This window comes from Alosa pseudoharengus, unplaced genomic scaffold, assembly GCF_046254945.1.
Source record: "Alosa pseudoharengus isolate Yale_2024_CS ecotype anadromous, Long Island Sound unplaced genomic scaffold, YU_APseudo_1.1 YU_APseudo_1.1_scf_22, whole genome shotgun sequence".
Taxonomy (NCBI): Eukaryota; Metazoa; Chordata; class Actinopteri; order Clupeiformes; family Clupeidae; genus Alosa; species Alosa pseudoharengus.
In genome coordinates, this window is record NW_027468680.1 from 13,758,423 (window position 1) to 13,773,165 (window position 14,743).

The 14,743-nt window shown below is 42.2% G+C and overlaps 2 protein-coding genes across 2 annotated transcripts; one reads left to right on the forward strand and one right to left on the reverse strand.

Annotated features, from left to right (window-relative positions):
• Positions 1 to 1,855: 1,855 nt before the first annotated feature.
• nubpl (nucleotide binding protein-like) lies at positions 1,856 to 9,074 on the reverse strand. The gene is made up of 11 exons (XM_076300626.1): positions 8,879 to 9,074; positions 8,389 to 8,533; positions 8,211 to 8,245; positions 8,026 to 8,116; positions 7,853 to 7,892; positions 7,665 to 7,755; positions 7,093 to 7,186; positions 4,634 to 4,719; positions 4,122 to 4,242; positions 3,243 to 3,325; positions 1,856 to 2,877 (listed from the first exon to the last, which is right to left on the reverse strand). The coding sequence occupies exons 1-11, from the start codon at positions 9,011 to 9,013 to the stop codon at positions 2,815 to 2,817; spliced, it is 984 nt and encodes a 327-aa protein (XP_076156741.1). The 5' UTR covers positions 9,014 to 9,074; the 3' UTR covers positions 1,856 to 2,814.
• Positions 9,075 to 9,108: 34 nt separating this feature from the next.
• On the forward strand, positions 9,109 to 11,926 carry dtd2 (D-aminoacyl-tRNA deacylase 2). Its single transcript, XM_076300629.1, has 3 exons — positions 9,109 to 9,279; positions 9,361 to 9,430; positions 9,543 to 11,926. The coding sequence occupies exons 1-3, from the start codon at positions 9,169 to 9,171 to the stop codon at positions 9,866 to 9,868; spliced, it is 507 nt and encodes a 168-aa protein (XP_076156744.1). The 5' UTR covers positions 9,109 to 9,168; the 3' UTR covers positions 9,869 to 11,926.
• The last annotated feature ends 2,817 nt before the right edge of the window (positions 11,927 to 14,743 follow it).

Genomic DNA, 14,743 nt, shown 5'->3' on the forward strand with positions numbered 1-14,743 from the left:
ACTGAAGCCTTACTGGAGAAGATGTTGCTTTAAAATATTTAAAAACATACTACTGCAGAATTTTTAAATCCAAGGCAGAGTTGTGTAAAAAATGCCCAAATGTTCCATTACTTATGAAAGAAATGTGGAATTACCTCTGTGTGTGAATGTATTTTCTTGGGAGCTCAGGTGACACTGAAAGTAGACACCCCTCTTTCTCTCTCACTCTTTTTCTCTCCAGGCACTATCTTCGCTTGATTTAATTATTGATCTTTCACAGCTTGAGGAAGTGGAGGTCTCTCCATGTCTATCCCCGACAGCATGGGTTGCTTTTGGAACATGAGAGAACTGCAGCCTTGACGTCACTTCTGAGTTACCGATAAGTCCCCACCCAAAGTTGATAACACCTGAGCACTTTTTTTTAATCTTAATGCTATTGCAGTGGGAATGTCCCAAACCTTCCCAGAAAAAAGAACTAGTCATCTCGCCGAAACACCCCTGTTATGACTCCATACAAGACAGAGGCACTCAGGAGTGGTCATCCGACACACACACACACCCTTTATCTCTTGCTGTCTGTCCCTCTCTCTCTCACACACACACACACACTTGCTTTGTTTTTTTCCCCTTCTAAGCCTCCCACAGAAACTTTTGGCTGTATTGGTCACCGAGCACATGGCTGAGCAGTAATTATCCAAGCCGAGTCATGTCTGGCTCCCCTTTGGGCTTTCCTGCACCTTGACTGTGGCCTCGGCGTTGCTGTAGTGGCTTGGCGGAGATGCATTGCTTACAGCAAAACAGCTTTCTATGCTGCATCTCATTGAATCTTACGTTATTATCTCTCATTTGGTGACATTGGTGATAGCACAACTCGGTGACAAGGCTGCTCTGTCACAAGGGAATAGGTGAGACGACAGGGAGGAGTTGGAAAGAGCCGAAGAAAGAAAAGGGCGAGAAAAAGAGGGGAAAATTGTGAAGTAGTGGCTGAGAAAACAATGTGAGATGAAAAAGGAGTGAAAAAGGAGAGACTGGGCAACTGAGAGTGAGAAAGAGACAATAGCACAGCCAAGTCTATGAGAGTTTAATGTCTCCAACTGGGTGCACCAAAAGTCGTTCTGATCATTACTCATCATGACATATCAGTCGGGCCAGAAGAACAGAAAATGCAAACGGTGGGCCTGCTCCAAAGAGCACAATGCAGCGCCAGGGCTGGCCATCGAAATAAACACATCACTCGCCACCTCTGGATCAGGCACAATACGCAAAAGAAGTTTTCATAAAAGATTTACACAGCGTCTTAATCTCTTTTATTGCATTTGCCAAAACTCTGAGGGGGACTTTCAGTAATACAATGAATTGCATAATAGCTGCAAAGTTCACGCTCCAATGGGACCAATATAGTCTCAGAATCTGCAGCCAGGGCTAGAGGAGAACAAGTCACCCTCCTCAAATGCACACACACACACATACACCTCTCTTTGTGTAAACATGACTGTCCAGCAAGTGTGGGGGTTCTGCGGTAAGAAAAATTATGGCTGCTTCAGCTGACTTAAGGGAACCATGAAAATATGCAGGATGTGGAGCCGTTTGTCACTTGAACCTTATCCCGCCCGGGAAAATAAATATCAGCCCGCGGGGCAGTCAGTATGTCTGGCTGCCAATAGAGGGCCGTCTGGTGGCCGTGACGTGTAAAAACAGTTACTGGCCACTAGCTTCAAATAGGCCTACTCTCAGTAAAACTGCTGGCACTAGCCCCTGCCTTTTTCAACAGGCAAAAAGTCTCCAATAATAAGCTTTAGGGCATGCCTCATTAAAACACTGCCATAACTCACTCTTAAAGCACTGCAAACACCTCAGCAACTCTCAAGGTCATTACACATGATAAAATGCAAACACCTCAGTGTGTCTATCTACCGTGTCTGATGGTGTGGAACTGATGCAGGTAATGCAAAAAAGGGACAAGGAAGTGATGCTGAGAAGGGACTACGTGCGCACACAGAGTGAACTGCAGTGGCTGAATAGTGATGATGTCAACTGTTTGGAATTGGTGGTGGATTAAAGTCTTGTAAAACTACGTCAAGACTTCTCGAGAAGGCCAGTAGTACAGAATAGCCAAAGCTGTCAGATTAGATGGAGAAAATGTGTTGTTACCCTACAATACTGAATACATTCTTTGGAATGTCAACTGATAACATACAAATAACAGGATTAAGTAGATGCTATGCATAACAGATTGGACAGTTCAGATAATTAATTGAAAAGTGAAGCAGCCAGTACAGCGGAAACAGCAGACATTAAATGAAATGATGAACACAGCAGAGAATATTTCTGCGTCATTTTTCTTTTTAATTTCACAATCACTCAGCAACTTTTTTTGGCTGTACAGGCTTCCCAGTGTGCAACATTGGAAACACACAGGAGAAATCATTGTGCGTATTGGTTTTCCCGCATTCAACAGCGCAGGCACATAAATCCACAGACTTGAGTGCATTCCACCAAACAGACCCACAGATATGGCCAGGGCCCAGAGCACTACGGGAAACCCACATGACTGTTGTTTCTGCTTCCCTGTCTCCTCAGTACCACCCAAAATATGACCTGGACACTGTGAGGCTAGAGATAATGTTGATCATGTCAATGAATACTAGACGACTTTAAGTCAAAGTAGTGTATTTTCAGCTTACTATAAGCTTTTTAAGATTGTACTAGTGGAGAGTTCTGGCTATTGTAGACATCAGACAACAGGAGGATGGTCTGCATAAGAGTGGTGTCCACTGATGTGTAAGACCTCTTGTGTGGTGATGACCAGAATACTGGTCATAGCACGGCTGTCTGTCAGCTGGAAGAGTCCTCCAGTCGCCGTACAACTGCGGCTGCTACTTTTTTGTAAGATTCAGCCTGGAAAGACAAAAGGAGAAGAGGGTAGATCCAAATAATATAAACAATGGTAAAGATGGTAGATCCATCAAACACATTTTGTACAACTCAATGTAAGACAGAGTTCATCTTTGATACAGATTTAAAAGAATGTAACGGGGACAGTGAGTGAGGCTAGTGACATGCAAGTAAATGCTGTTTGAAACGTAGCAGTGGGCTGAAGCTGCCTCATTTCCATTGAAATGTGATGCTGACTGACACGTAAGAGACTGTAACAGAGCTGATCAGAGAGATGCTGGGGATTGGTGAGCCTGTGTGTGTGTGTGTGTGTGTGCGGATGGGAGTGTGATTAAAGAGAACCGTGATGACCGGTGAACACTGCATACCTCGGGACTGTCTGGGGACGACACCACCACTGGCCGGCCTCTGTCAGACGTCTCTCTGATGTTCAGGTGCAGCGGGATGTCCCCTGGGATGGTAGGAACAGGTAAGGCAGATATTAGATCAGTCATCAGCATCCCTGAAGGCACTGGAGGAGCTTTTGATTCAATTATTCACAGATCAGATGCGCAGGCGCTGTGCTCTCTAAGAGCTTTTCAGAGCTTTTCACGGTCACTTTATATCATTTCACTTTTAAAACAATTCATATATTACAATATTATATATGCTTAATATGGAACATTTACATTTTAATACATTTTTGATAATGTTATAGATCAGTAAAAGATATATAAAAACTTTCTTTTGGTTGGTCCTATATAGTCTTAGTCCTAATATGGATATCATTCTGCCATTACTTGAGTGAACCTCATAATTTTAACTAAAATGTCTGCTGTACAGCCTATGGGGTCTGAAGTATTCACAATAACCATTTCTTGTAAAAGGTCTAGACAGGGGCAAGAAATCTGTTTTGGTAAAGAGCTGTAATATATGCACATGTTCCGTTTTAGGCCTTAAATAAGTTATGAAGGCATGACTGAAAAATGGATGTCAAGCAGCGCAGTGCAATGCATTGCTATTTCAGTTTGCAAGTCCTCAGGTGAAAAAAATAGACCCTCCAGAAACTCATTATCATTCAGAGAGAGCAGAGGTGCAGAGGAGAGATCCATACACCTGGTGTATCTGAAAACCTGATAAATATAGAAAGTCATTAGCAATGTGTGGGACGGGGACGGGGACGGGCGCGGCAGCAGTAATGTAAAGCACTATGCACGGACGCATTCGGAGTGAGCCACTGATTAATGGCGGCAGAGCTGAGGTCTCACCAAGGACTTCTACTCCGAGAGTGTGGGCCAGCTCCCTTGCCCCATCTGCTCCAAAGATGTGGGTCTGGTGGTTGCATTTGGGGCACTGGAAGACACTCATGTTCTGCACCAAGCCCAAGACCTACGACACGAAATCAAACGCAAGGGAAAGATTAAATGCAAACCCAGAATGTCACATCACAAGGCATTGGCTTCCATGTCACTTACAGGCTGCTGAAAGAGGTTCCATTTTTAAAGTTAAGATCTACAATATGCTTGGATTAGTAAAAGGATATACTCTGCATAGTGAGAGGAAACCTATTAAGGATACAACATCAGTTCTCTGCTTTAAATGAACACTCGCTCAGCAGAGTGCTTTTGGCAAGATGTCATTACGTTTATTAAATGACATGAATACTCAAAGCTGAGAGCAGAGAGGGTCTTCTCTCCCTCCTGTTCTGTGTTCCACTGCAACCTCCGCTGGCTGTCTGAGAAGTGCAAAAGAAATGTGATTTCAGAGGGGGTTCGCTCACCGGTACGTTGACCTTGCGGAACATCTCGGCTCCCCGGCGGGCGTCCAGCAGGGCGATGTCCTGCGGTGTGGACACGATCACCGCTCCTGCGGAGGCCAAAGGTTACTCAAGGTCAGAAGACAGAACAGCTTAATGACCGCGATTACCACATTCAGTCTTGATTAATTGTTAATGCTGGACCATTCTATCACATTGCTTAATGTACTAATACTAAATTAAGTACTAAATTAAAAATAGTGTCAATGATGACGTCTTTATTAAGACTTGTGATGAAAGACATCATGTTAGAGTAGACCAGTGTTTCCCAAACTTTTTTTCTGGGGACCCACTTTTTAAAAATGACAGACCATCGCGACCCATTTCACTTCAAATCTACCCTGCAACCACCAATATTGTTTTAGGCCACAGGTTCTCCAACTTTTCTATGCCTTCCCCAACCATACATTGATATAGGATCTATATAGATAGTTCCTGCTTTGAACACGGTTGTGTTGCATTTTGAGCACCATCGGCGTGAAAAGTTGGAAATGACTACTGAAAAGATACCTTTTAATGCGCATCCGAGAGTTTGGGGAAATTCTCGCATGTTGCGCAGTCGTCATTCGTTAGCATATAAGCTGTTCCTGTATTTCTTAAAAAAAAATGTTGTAGGCTACGTTGCGTTGCAGACAAATGGGTCCATAACACTGTGGACGTCAATTCCGATGTAAACAGCAAATAACTCAAGTCGTTATATTGTATTGTTGTATTATATTATATTCTATAGTCGTAATATCAGAACAAGAGGCTTTTGCGCAATATAGCCGGAAGAATGCGTCTTTACTTTGGAGTTAGCGAGGTAGAAAACGAGAGGAATAGTGTGTAAAATGTCCATTTAAATTGTAGCCTAATATAATGCACTGGTGTGCATTTTAAATCAGAAATAGGAATGTGAGGAGTTGCTATTAACTTTAAAGATTGCATCTACAATCGAAACTATCTACATGCAAATCGAATGGCCTTATGTCCGGTCTATGGATGTCTGCTTTAGTTGACAGCACGGTCACTAGATTTTAATCAGTAAAGTTGAGGAGCTGGTATCTGTTAATGTTCGTGCAAATAGGCGGATTCATGTCCCTTGTAGTTTGCAACTGCGAGGTACATGGCAGGTGCCCCACAGAACGGTTTCATTTTGAGAGGTAGATATCCATGCTCTGGCTCCCCCTCTGCGATGCATTCGTCCCCCAGTTCCATGCGCCAGTTTCATGAGCTTTAATGACAAAACCGTTACTGTGGTAGTTAACAAACTACATCCTAATAGAAAACTGTTAGCTTTCCTGGTATCAAATGACAAATGGTATCAGTTAGGCCTATAACACAACATAAATTGAGCTGGCGACCCAAATAAAATCTCCTGCGACCCACCCGTGGGTCGCGACCCAGACTTTGGGAAACACTGGAGTAGACTACCTAATCATTAGAGTTCATTAGAAGGGTAGGGCAACACTGTTCGGTTGGATTAAGAAAGGTAAGCATTGTAAGCCAGAGACTTCATTGTGTCTTACATAACTGACTGCCGAAACAATTTGATTACAAGGCTTACTAAAAATGAGCACCTAGGTCATCTTAAGCAGTGTTTCACTAAGGTGTGTTTTTTGCTTAACATCAAATTTGGCAAAATTACAAATGACAGCATTTAATGTAAGAAAGCAAGTCTTCAATGACATAAAAATGATTCTCTCCATTTTTATGGAGATACTACAACATATTAGTCACAGCCACACAAGTCACAGTGAGTAAACAGACTGATAAATAAGGCTTTCTCCTGTTCTAAATGTAAAGCATCCTACTGCTGGCTATATATACCTTGTAGTGAATTATACTGCAAGGACATGGTTAATGTGGGTCTAAATGGGTATATTTGTTTTGTGTGGGAATAGCCTTTCAAATGACCTGGGTGGGAAGGTTCTGTTAGTGTTTGGAAATCCCAGTTAATGGCGCGGATGTGCATTCTAAATCTTACAAGGCCTACACCAGCATCATCTCAGCTCAGGACAGGACAGGACAGGAGCATTCTCTCCGCACATCATTACCTGGCCATTGTGACAACGCTGGAGTAAAATGGGTCCACAGTCCATTTGCTGAGATCTTATCAAGAGGTTGAAAATGGGACACTTTCTAGCGCCACAAAAACAATCTGCTTACACAGCATTTTCACAGGCTTCCCAACCAAGCAAAATAACTGCCAATGACTGGCATCTGGCCAGTGGACCCACATTTTTGCACGTCATCTGAAGTGCATGGAGAATTGCCACTTCTCTCAGTCTACACATGCACAAACCAGACGGCTCTGGCACAAACATTTGCACACTGACACCTCCTGGCCATAACATGTCATTGCAGGTGGTATTACAACGCTCCAAAAACTAAACAGCCTCATTGTTAAGTTCAAATAAAGGAAGGATTAGACTGATACTCACCTGCAATGGGGATGTTCTGTGTTATGGAAAGCTGGACATCTCCAGTTCCAGGAGGCATGTCAACCACCAAGTAATCCAGACGTCCCCAATCAACCTATTCAGGTACAAACACACAGGAGAGGCTTTAAAGGAGAAATCCTGCCATTTTTCACAGAGGTCAACGAGTACTGTTGGTACTGAAGAAATGGAGATCTATGTGAAAAATCGCATGAAACATTAATAGGAGACAAAACCATTGTATAGTGAGCTGAAAATGATCAAAACTGTAATAAATAATTTTGGGGAATTTGCATTTTATATTGCTTCATGATGAGCCCATAGGTACCAGGATTAGATGCTGTTAAATTGACAGATGCCACCAATTTAATTTAATACAGGCATTTTACAGATAAGGAAGGCACCGATCCTGGGTTTTGACAACAGTCCTATTCATCACCATAGAGTGCCTACCTGTCTTTTCCTCTAGTGCTCTGACGATAAAATGCCAAGGCTACCGCTGCCGTAAAACGCTTTGTGGCTGTGGCAGATTATGATAGACTACATGACTGATCACATTCTTCACCATCGCTCACCTGTCTGAGTAATTTCTCAATGGCTGACATAACCATTAGGCCTCTCCACACAATGGGCGCCACGTCCTCCACAAGAAAGCCCATTGACATGCTGAGGTAGGACAGAGACATGGCAGGATGTCAGGAGGACCCAAAACACGGTAAAGGAGGCCTTATCCATCAACTGGTCTTACGTCTTACAAACTTACCAAGGAACTCCAAAATTTACAAGAGGTCTCATAAGATTATCTGAAAACATAAAAGGGGAAAATAATATTGCAATATATATACAAATTCCATTGGTAGCTATCAATTGGCAACCCATCTCTGTCGATATAACAGAAAATGGCTACCGGTATATATAAAAGAGAGAGAAACCTACTGTCTGTCAGTTCTGGATTACCCTTCAAATTCATCAGTTTAGGAACTGAAGGGCCATACACATCTGCATCCAACAGACCCACAGATACATTCTGGAATTGACAAGACAAGTCAAACAGCTCTTGGTACATTAGAAGATTGAAAATACACTTAATATTACAGGGTTAACAATAGATTGTTTGTTACCGGATCATTGGCTATGAGTCCAAGTGCCAGATTCACTGAAAAGTACACAAAACAAAATGTAAGAGAACAGGGCCTAGGGGCTTAGTCTGATCATATCGTGTGCTTAACACATGAGAAAATGGGGGGTGGAAATTGGACCAATACATCTAAATGTGTGCAATTATAGGAGATGATTTACCAGCTGTAGTAGACTTCCCCACGCCTCCCTTTCCTGATGCAACCACGATGACCCTCTTAACCCCTGCAATGGGTTTCTGTTTGGGCAGCCCCCTCGCCATGTGCTGCCTCTGTTTCTCCTGCAACCTGTCATTTGCACCTGATGTCTACGATCCCAAACATCACCAACATACATAAACAGGTGTATAAAGTCACTATTAATGTGAATAAATGTAAAATATCACCGTCCACTAAGCTTAATAACAGTGCTGACATGATATGACATGCTTTCCTATGCACTACCGTTTAGTAACACTGTGTGGGTACCAAACAGAGAAAAGCATACATGCATAGAGAGCAGATCCATAACCGCAATTCGATATGATTAAGCCAGTGGTAGTAGTGAAAGTTACCACCACGCTGTTTGTTTGTTTTGACAGCCCATGAAAGGAATGCTAACACTAACTAGGCCTACCTAGCTAGCTAGTTAGAACGAGATGACAGCATCTTACCTTGAAACGTATCAAATGTTTACAGTAAACTGGTGGAAGCTGGACACGTCCTAACGTACATGCAACACGCGAATCGATACTCTGAGGAATACATTTCAATATATGCATAAATTTACAACATTTAAAGTGTGCCATGTTTTTGTGCCTCGGCTATTTTTGCAACAGAATGACGTTTGGAAGGCTAGTCCATTTTTGATGACGTCTACCACAACACACGCTTTATGCGGAAGCAGTGCGGCGGTAACAGTGATTTTTACATGTGAGAAAATAAGTGCCTTTTACCCATCATCATGACAGACAAAACAGCTTCTTTGCAATCTATAACTACTCTACAACAATGCCTTCATGCCAGGCTTCAAGTAAAACCTCCCGATGAGCAGTCGGAGGCAGAGTGGGTAGAGGTAGGTTGGACGAGAATATAACAATATGACTTCATTGAGTAAATGAATGATTGATTTATTTGCCTTTGCATTGTCTTCCAGATTGACCGCGGAATGGTTATTTATATCTGTTTCTTCAAAGGAGCTACTGAAGATATAATTCCAAAAATGGGTAGGCTATGCATGGCATTAGGAGATAGTCTACATGTAGGATACTAACTTATATGTGATAGGCTAATAGCCTTGGCTACAACAACCTGTGACTGTTGTCCTTTCCTCCATAGTGACCTCCCTCCTTAACATCAAGCTGTGTGAAACAGACTCAGGGAAGTATGTGTCGGTGCTGGACCTGCCAGGTAGTGTCCTAATCATTCCTCAGGCTACTCTGGGAGGTAAAGTCAAAGGCAAGGCAATGCAGTACCATGGCAACATTGGGAAAGAAGAGGGACAGCAGCTGTATGCTCAGTTTGTCTCCCGGTGTGAGAAGGAGATTGCTGCCTCCAGTAAATGTTGTGAGGCTGGAGTTGTGGTTAGACATGGAACCTATGGAAACAGACAAGTACTTAAACTTGACACAAATGGACCGTATACTCATTTAATGGAGTTTTGAGGGTTTGTTTTTTGTTCTTGTTGGGTGAATTGTGCAAATAGCCTAGCCTACCACATTTTGTTTAATTGTCAAATACTGAAAATTTATCATAAAGTAAAACTATGTTTCTGTGAACTGACTTGTAAAGAATTTGAAAGGGACACTTGCTTCATGTGAATTTGTACAATTACAGGGCTACTACTAGTCAGTCAGAAAGAATAACAGCTCAGGATGAGGGGGGTCTCTCTGGTTGATTATGAGTTACTTCTAATCTCATTTCCTCTCTTCGCCCCCGACACACAAGTTTAGAGTACAACTTTACGTCTGTTCAGTGACCCTGAGCAGACAGTTCACTAACTCTCAGACCTTTCTGATAAATACATAATAAACTGCTGATTAGCTGCTCAATATTTCAGTGCAGGTAATTATAGGCTAATAATGTAAAGGGCAATACAACACATTTTATGCATCATGAAAAACATTCAGTCTATACTGGATGTAACAAGAAATATGATAAAGCCTGTTTATAAGATAAGAATATGTATTTTTTTTTTATCCTGTAGGCCTAGCTTATGTTGAGGCCAGTAAGCCAGTTAGGGCCTACTGTATTATGAACATTTGGTTAGTGGCATATTAAACATATCAATATTAATCTGTTTTTATTAAAGTGTTACAAATTATGTCCAAACCCAGTGGGGATGAAGGGAAGAATAGTTGATTCGGATAGTTTAAACAGTACAACATAAGGCCACCAGAGGGCACTGCCATTGCAGCACTTGACAGTTCATACCGGATCAAATAACCACAGCAAAGGAGAAAAATATTGTCCCCAACCCCTCATTTCAATCCTATATCCATTACCAAACATTGTGTTACATTATACATCAGACAGTCAGTCATCTCAGCTGGTAATCTGTCTCTGTCGAAGGCTGTGCTAGGCTTGCAGTTTGCCAGTGGGTCGTTTCTCTGTGCTAAAGAGGAGGAGATTTAACACTCAGCAAAAGAGTGGGGTGATGCTTCACCATGTTTAATTTATGAGCCTAAGCCTTAGCATAGGAGGACAGAGAGAGGGGGGGGGGATAAAAATGGTGGGAAAGTGCAGCATGAACACAGGCGTTTGTGTGTGTGTGTGTGTGTGTGAGAGAGAGACTGTAGTGTGTGTGTGTGTGCGCGTGCGTTCGTGCATGCATGTGAGCGCTGATGATTGTCATGTTTGGGTGAGCATCATTGTGACTCAGCACTATCTGACCATCTGAGGGACACAGAGATCAGCATCTGCACTGAGCAAATACTGCAAGTCCACCAGACACATTTTCTTAAGCTTGTGTGGAGCTGAATGCAAATAAGCTCCTCAGGCTGTCAAGTGTAAGGGATGTAATTCCCTTTGTTCTCAAGATAGGACAAATATTGAAAGAAAAAAAAACATCTAATGGTCCATGTTTCAACTCTTCACAGGCCATTTTATTTGAGTGAATTATTAACACAAGACTCTAGTGGTTGATAAAAGGATCTAAATAAACATCAGAATGGTATTATTTCCCCAAATTTAGTATAAAACCCCAAGCGTAAAGGTTTTGCAACAGATTGCATAAATTTTGTTTGGGAGGCATGAAATAACACTTGTGTTTGAGCAATAAGCTATTATGGTCAGGCTTTTGAAATAACAGTCCCTGCAAACTAAACTACAGACTGGCAATAGTAGAGCCAAGCTGCTGCTGAGATTCTTTTGCACGAGCCAAAGCCAACTTTAAAATACTTGAATTCCTCTTAAAATGAAGGGTTTGTTTTTCAGTGTTAGTCTGTTTGCTTTTCTCAGATCATCAGTAAATCCCTGACACAAATCGATTTTGGTTTTTAAAGTAAGACTTTGTTAACACTGCGGTATGAAGGCTTTGAATGTAATATCACTTTTGACATTTCAGTGGGTGCTATAGTGGCTATTCAATTCCGGAGCATGTTTGCAAATGTGTTTGTGTATATCCTCACTGCAACATCCATATTCTCTCATATACAATGTATGTAATGCTCAGTGCACTGAGTTTATACTGTACATCATGAAATAAATGGTGATGAATTTTGGACAGATTCCCACTTTTGTGCGTTTTGCCTCTAAAAGTTAAAAAACGTAGCTTGTAGCTCTACACCAGGGTGCACAGTGTATGCCCATTATGTATGGGATGTTTTTGGCATCTACTAGGGTCACTTTAACAGTGGAGTTATATGCCCCCACATCTCAGGCCCATGTCAACAGGTCAGGTAATTTCCTTTTTTTTTTAAATGGCTGAGCTCTTTCCCTGCTTTGTGAAACGATTGAGTCACCTCAAAGTGTTTTCCATCTAATGATTTCAAATGACTGCCTACATGCAAGGGGACACAGAAGAAGATTTGGAGAAGATGTAAGACAGAAGTTGTAGGCTGCAACAGCAGGATGTCTAACTGAGTTACTCTGTGTTTAGTGAGTTGATTGGGGTAATTGGTAAAAGCATGAGTGGGCACAGAAGCCCAAGGTCAGTCTCTCTGTCCCTCATTCTCTCTCTCTCTCTCTCTCTCTCTCTCTCTCTCTATGTAGTCACATCCTTCATAATTTGCTAGTGAGGGTCAGCAAACCAGGGTAGGAGAGCAAAATCAAATGTGCTCATACAGTATGTTTGCTGTTTTCAGTGTAAGGGGGAGTTCACTGGTGGCAAGTTTATCCCTCACTTAAGATGTGTCTGATCCTATAGACAATTCAGATGTCCAAAATATGATATAAAAAAAAATGAGAAACGTTACTCATGTATGGACATTCGATTACAGGATTTGAGAAGAATGTGACTCAAGAAAGTAACTTTGGGAGTTACTATAAAATTCTGAATACTTTAGTAAAGTATATATACTCTTTTGATCCTGTGAGGGAAATTTGGTCTTTGCATTTATCCCAATCCATGAATTAGTGAAACACAAACAGCACACAGTGAGGTGAAGCACACACTAATCCCGGCACAGTGAGCTGCCTGCAACAACAGCGGCGCTCTGGGAGCACTTCAGCCTTGCCTACTGGTCAGGGTTCGAACCTGCAACCCTCCGGTTACAAGTCCGAAGCTCTAACCAGTAGGCTACGGCTGCCCTTTTTTGGCAATTCCAAGGAACTTTTTTACTCTTTTGATTGATTATAATCTCACAACGAATGTTGAAATTATTTGAGGAGATGTGGAACTCTGATGAACAGTACAGTGTTTCTTTTTTCATGTAAAATATTTTTTGTTGCATTATAAGCAACTTGTGGTCATTGTTTGACAACATTCATAAACATGCCACATAATTAAATTCAATAATCCATTGTGTTTACAAATACCACAATTACATTGCAGTGCTTTAACTCTGTGAGGCAACAGTGTAAGAAAGACAAAAGCACCCTCAACCACTCCCCAAACTCTCTCCAACACACGCACACACACACACACACACACACACACAGACATACACTCTGGCACACATGCACACATTCAGTTATTGGTAACCCTTGTACTTCCTGGGGCATGTGAGGGGAAACACACGCCACCTGCTTCCATTGTTTCTAGGAGCGCACTGTTGAAGATTGATTGAGGAAAATATTACTGAGGAGCTTTGGTTGCACTGATTGTTATGAGTAGCCATATTAGGGTCTGTGTTCTGGGTGTGAATGTTCAGATGATATTCATCATAAAACATAAACAACCCTGGCTTTAACATTGTTTGCAGTATACAGGAGAAAAGACAGACACTGAATGTGATGAGGAGCAGTGATACTTCAGACGAAAACTCGCAATTAATGATTTGATGAACATACAGCTGCAGCCAATCTATATGCTCAATCTACATGTGCCTCTACTCTGCCTGCTGATGTGATCTCTGTGAATACAATGCTGATAACCAGTGTTCTACAGTATGTTTCATAACGAGACTCTGACTCTCATTCTGAGTTTGGGTTGTACCAAGAATTCACATTGTGTGTGGGTGTATGTGTGTGTGTGTGTGTGTGTGTGTGTGTGTGTGTGTGTGTGTGTGTGTGTGTGTGTGTGTGTGTGTGTGTGTGTGTGTGTGTGTGTGTGTGTGTGTGTGTGTGTGTGTGTGTGCGCGCGTGTGCGTGTGCATGTGCATGTGCGTGTGTGTGTGTGTGTGACTGTGTGTGTGCATGTGCGAGTGTGTGTGTGTGTGTGTGTGCATGCATGCATGCGTGTGTGTCTGTGTTTGTGTGTGTGTGTAGTTGGTGTTTTGTGGTGTTTTGTGTGGACAGTTGCCCAGTCCTGTTGAATATGTCTAATGTCTTGTGTCCTCACTGGGCTGTTTTGACCTTAAGACAGTCCCTGTGAACTCGTTGGAACGGATAAATAAGAGAGTTGTGCCAACTACTGTTCCCCGACAGAATCCGGTCACTCAGAAAGTCAGACATAGAGCATCTGCAGGGGAAAGGGTGTGACCTCGGGGAAAAAATCCCCTTTGGGATCAATGCAGGGTGAGCCAGCCTCGAGTACCCTGTCTGGTAATTTCCTGTCTGTCCCTCTGCAAAGTAAACAACTAATATATGTATTTGAACAACAATTACATGGACATTCCTAAACTAGGGCTTGGCACGTGCACTTTCGATTAATTCAATCACATGCAAAATTCCAGACCGTTAATAAGTCCTTGTTAATTGTTTAGTCAGTTAATGATTGTTTTCCCTCTTTAAGAAATAACAATCTAATAGTTGCGCCAGGATGTAGCGTATACCTGAATCTCTGGCCTCCCGGTCCTGGTGTCTTTTGGTGGGACTTGTGTGTAAGCAGTGGCCTGAAACAAGAGCCATACTATCTCCCAGCCAAAAGGGGTTATCTCTGCCCGCTTCAATTCAATTTTCTCTAAAATGAATTATGAACAGGGCTAATCAAGAGCGTA

Excerpts from the sequence above, each read along its gene's own strand:
- dtd2 (XM_076300629.1), top strand. The coding sequence starts at position 9,169 with ATGACAGACAAAACAGCTTCTTTGCAATCTATAACTACTCTACAACAA. Across the intron at positions 9,280-9,360 it reads CGGAGGCAGAGTGGGTAGAG|ATTGACCGCGGAATGGTTAT; the intron begins GTAGGTTGGACG and ends ATTGTCTTCCAG. Across the intron at positions 9,431-9,542 it reads AGATATAATTCCAAAAATGG|TGACCTCCCTCCTTAACATC; the intron begins GTAGGCTATGCA and ends TTTCCTCCATAG.
- nubpl (XM_076300626.1), bottom strand. The coding sequence starts at position 9,013 with ATGGCACACTTTAAATGTTGTAAATTTATGCATATATTGAAATGTATT. Across the intron at positions 8,534-8,878 it reads AACATTTGATACGTTTCAAG|ACATCAGGTGCAAATGACAG; the intron begins GTAAGATGCTGT and ends TTGGGATCGTAG. Across the intron at positions 8,117-8,210 it reads GACTCATAGCCAATGATCCG|AATGTATCTGTGGGTCTGTT; the intron begins GTAACAAACAAT and ends TGTCAATTCCAG.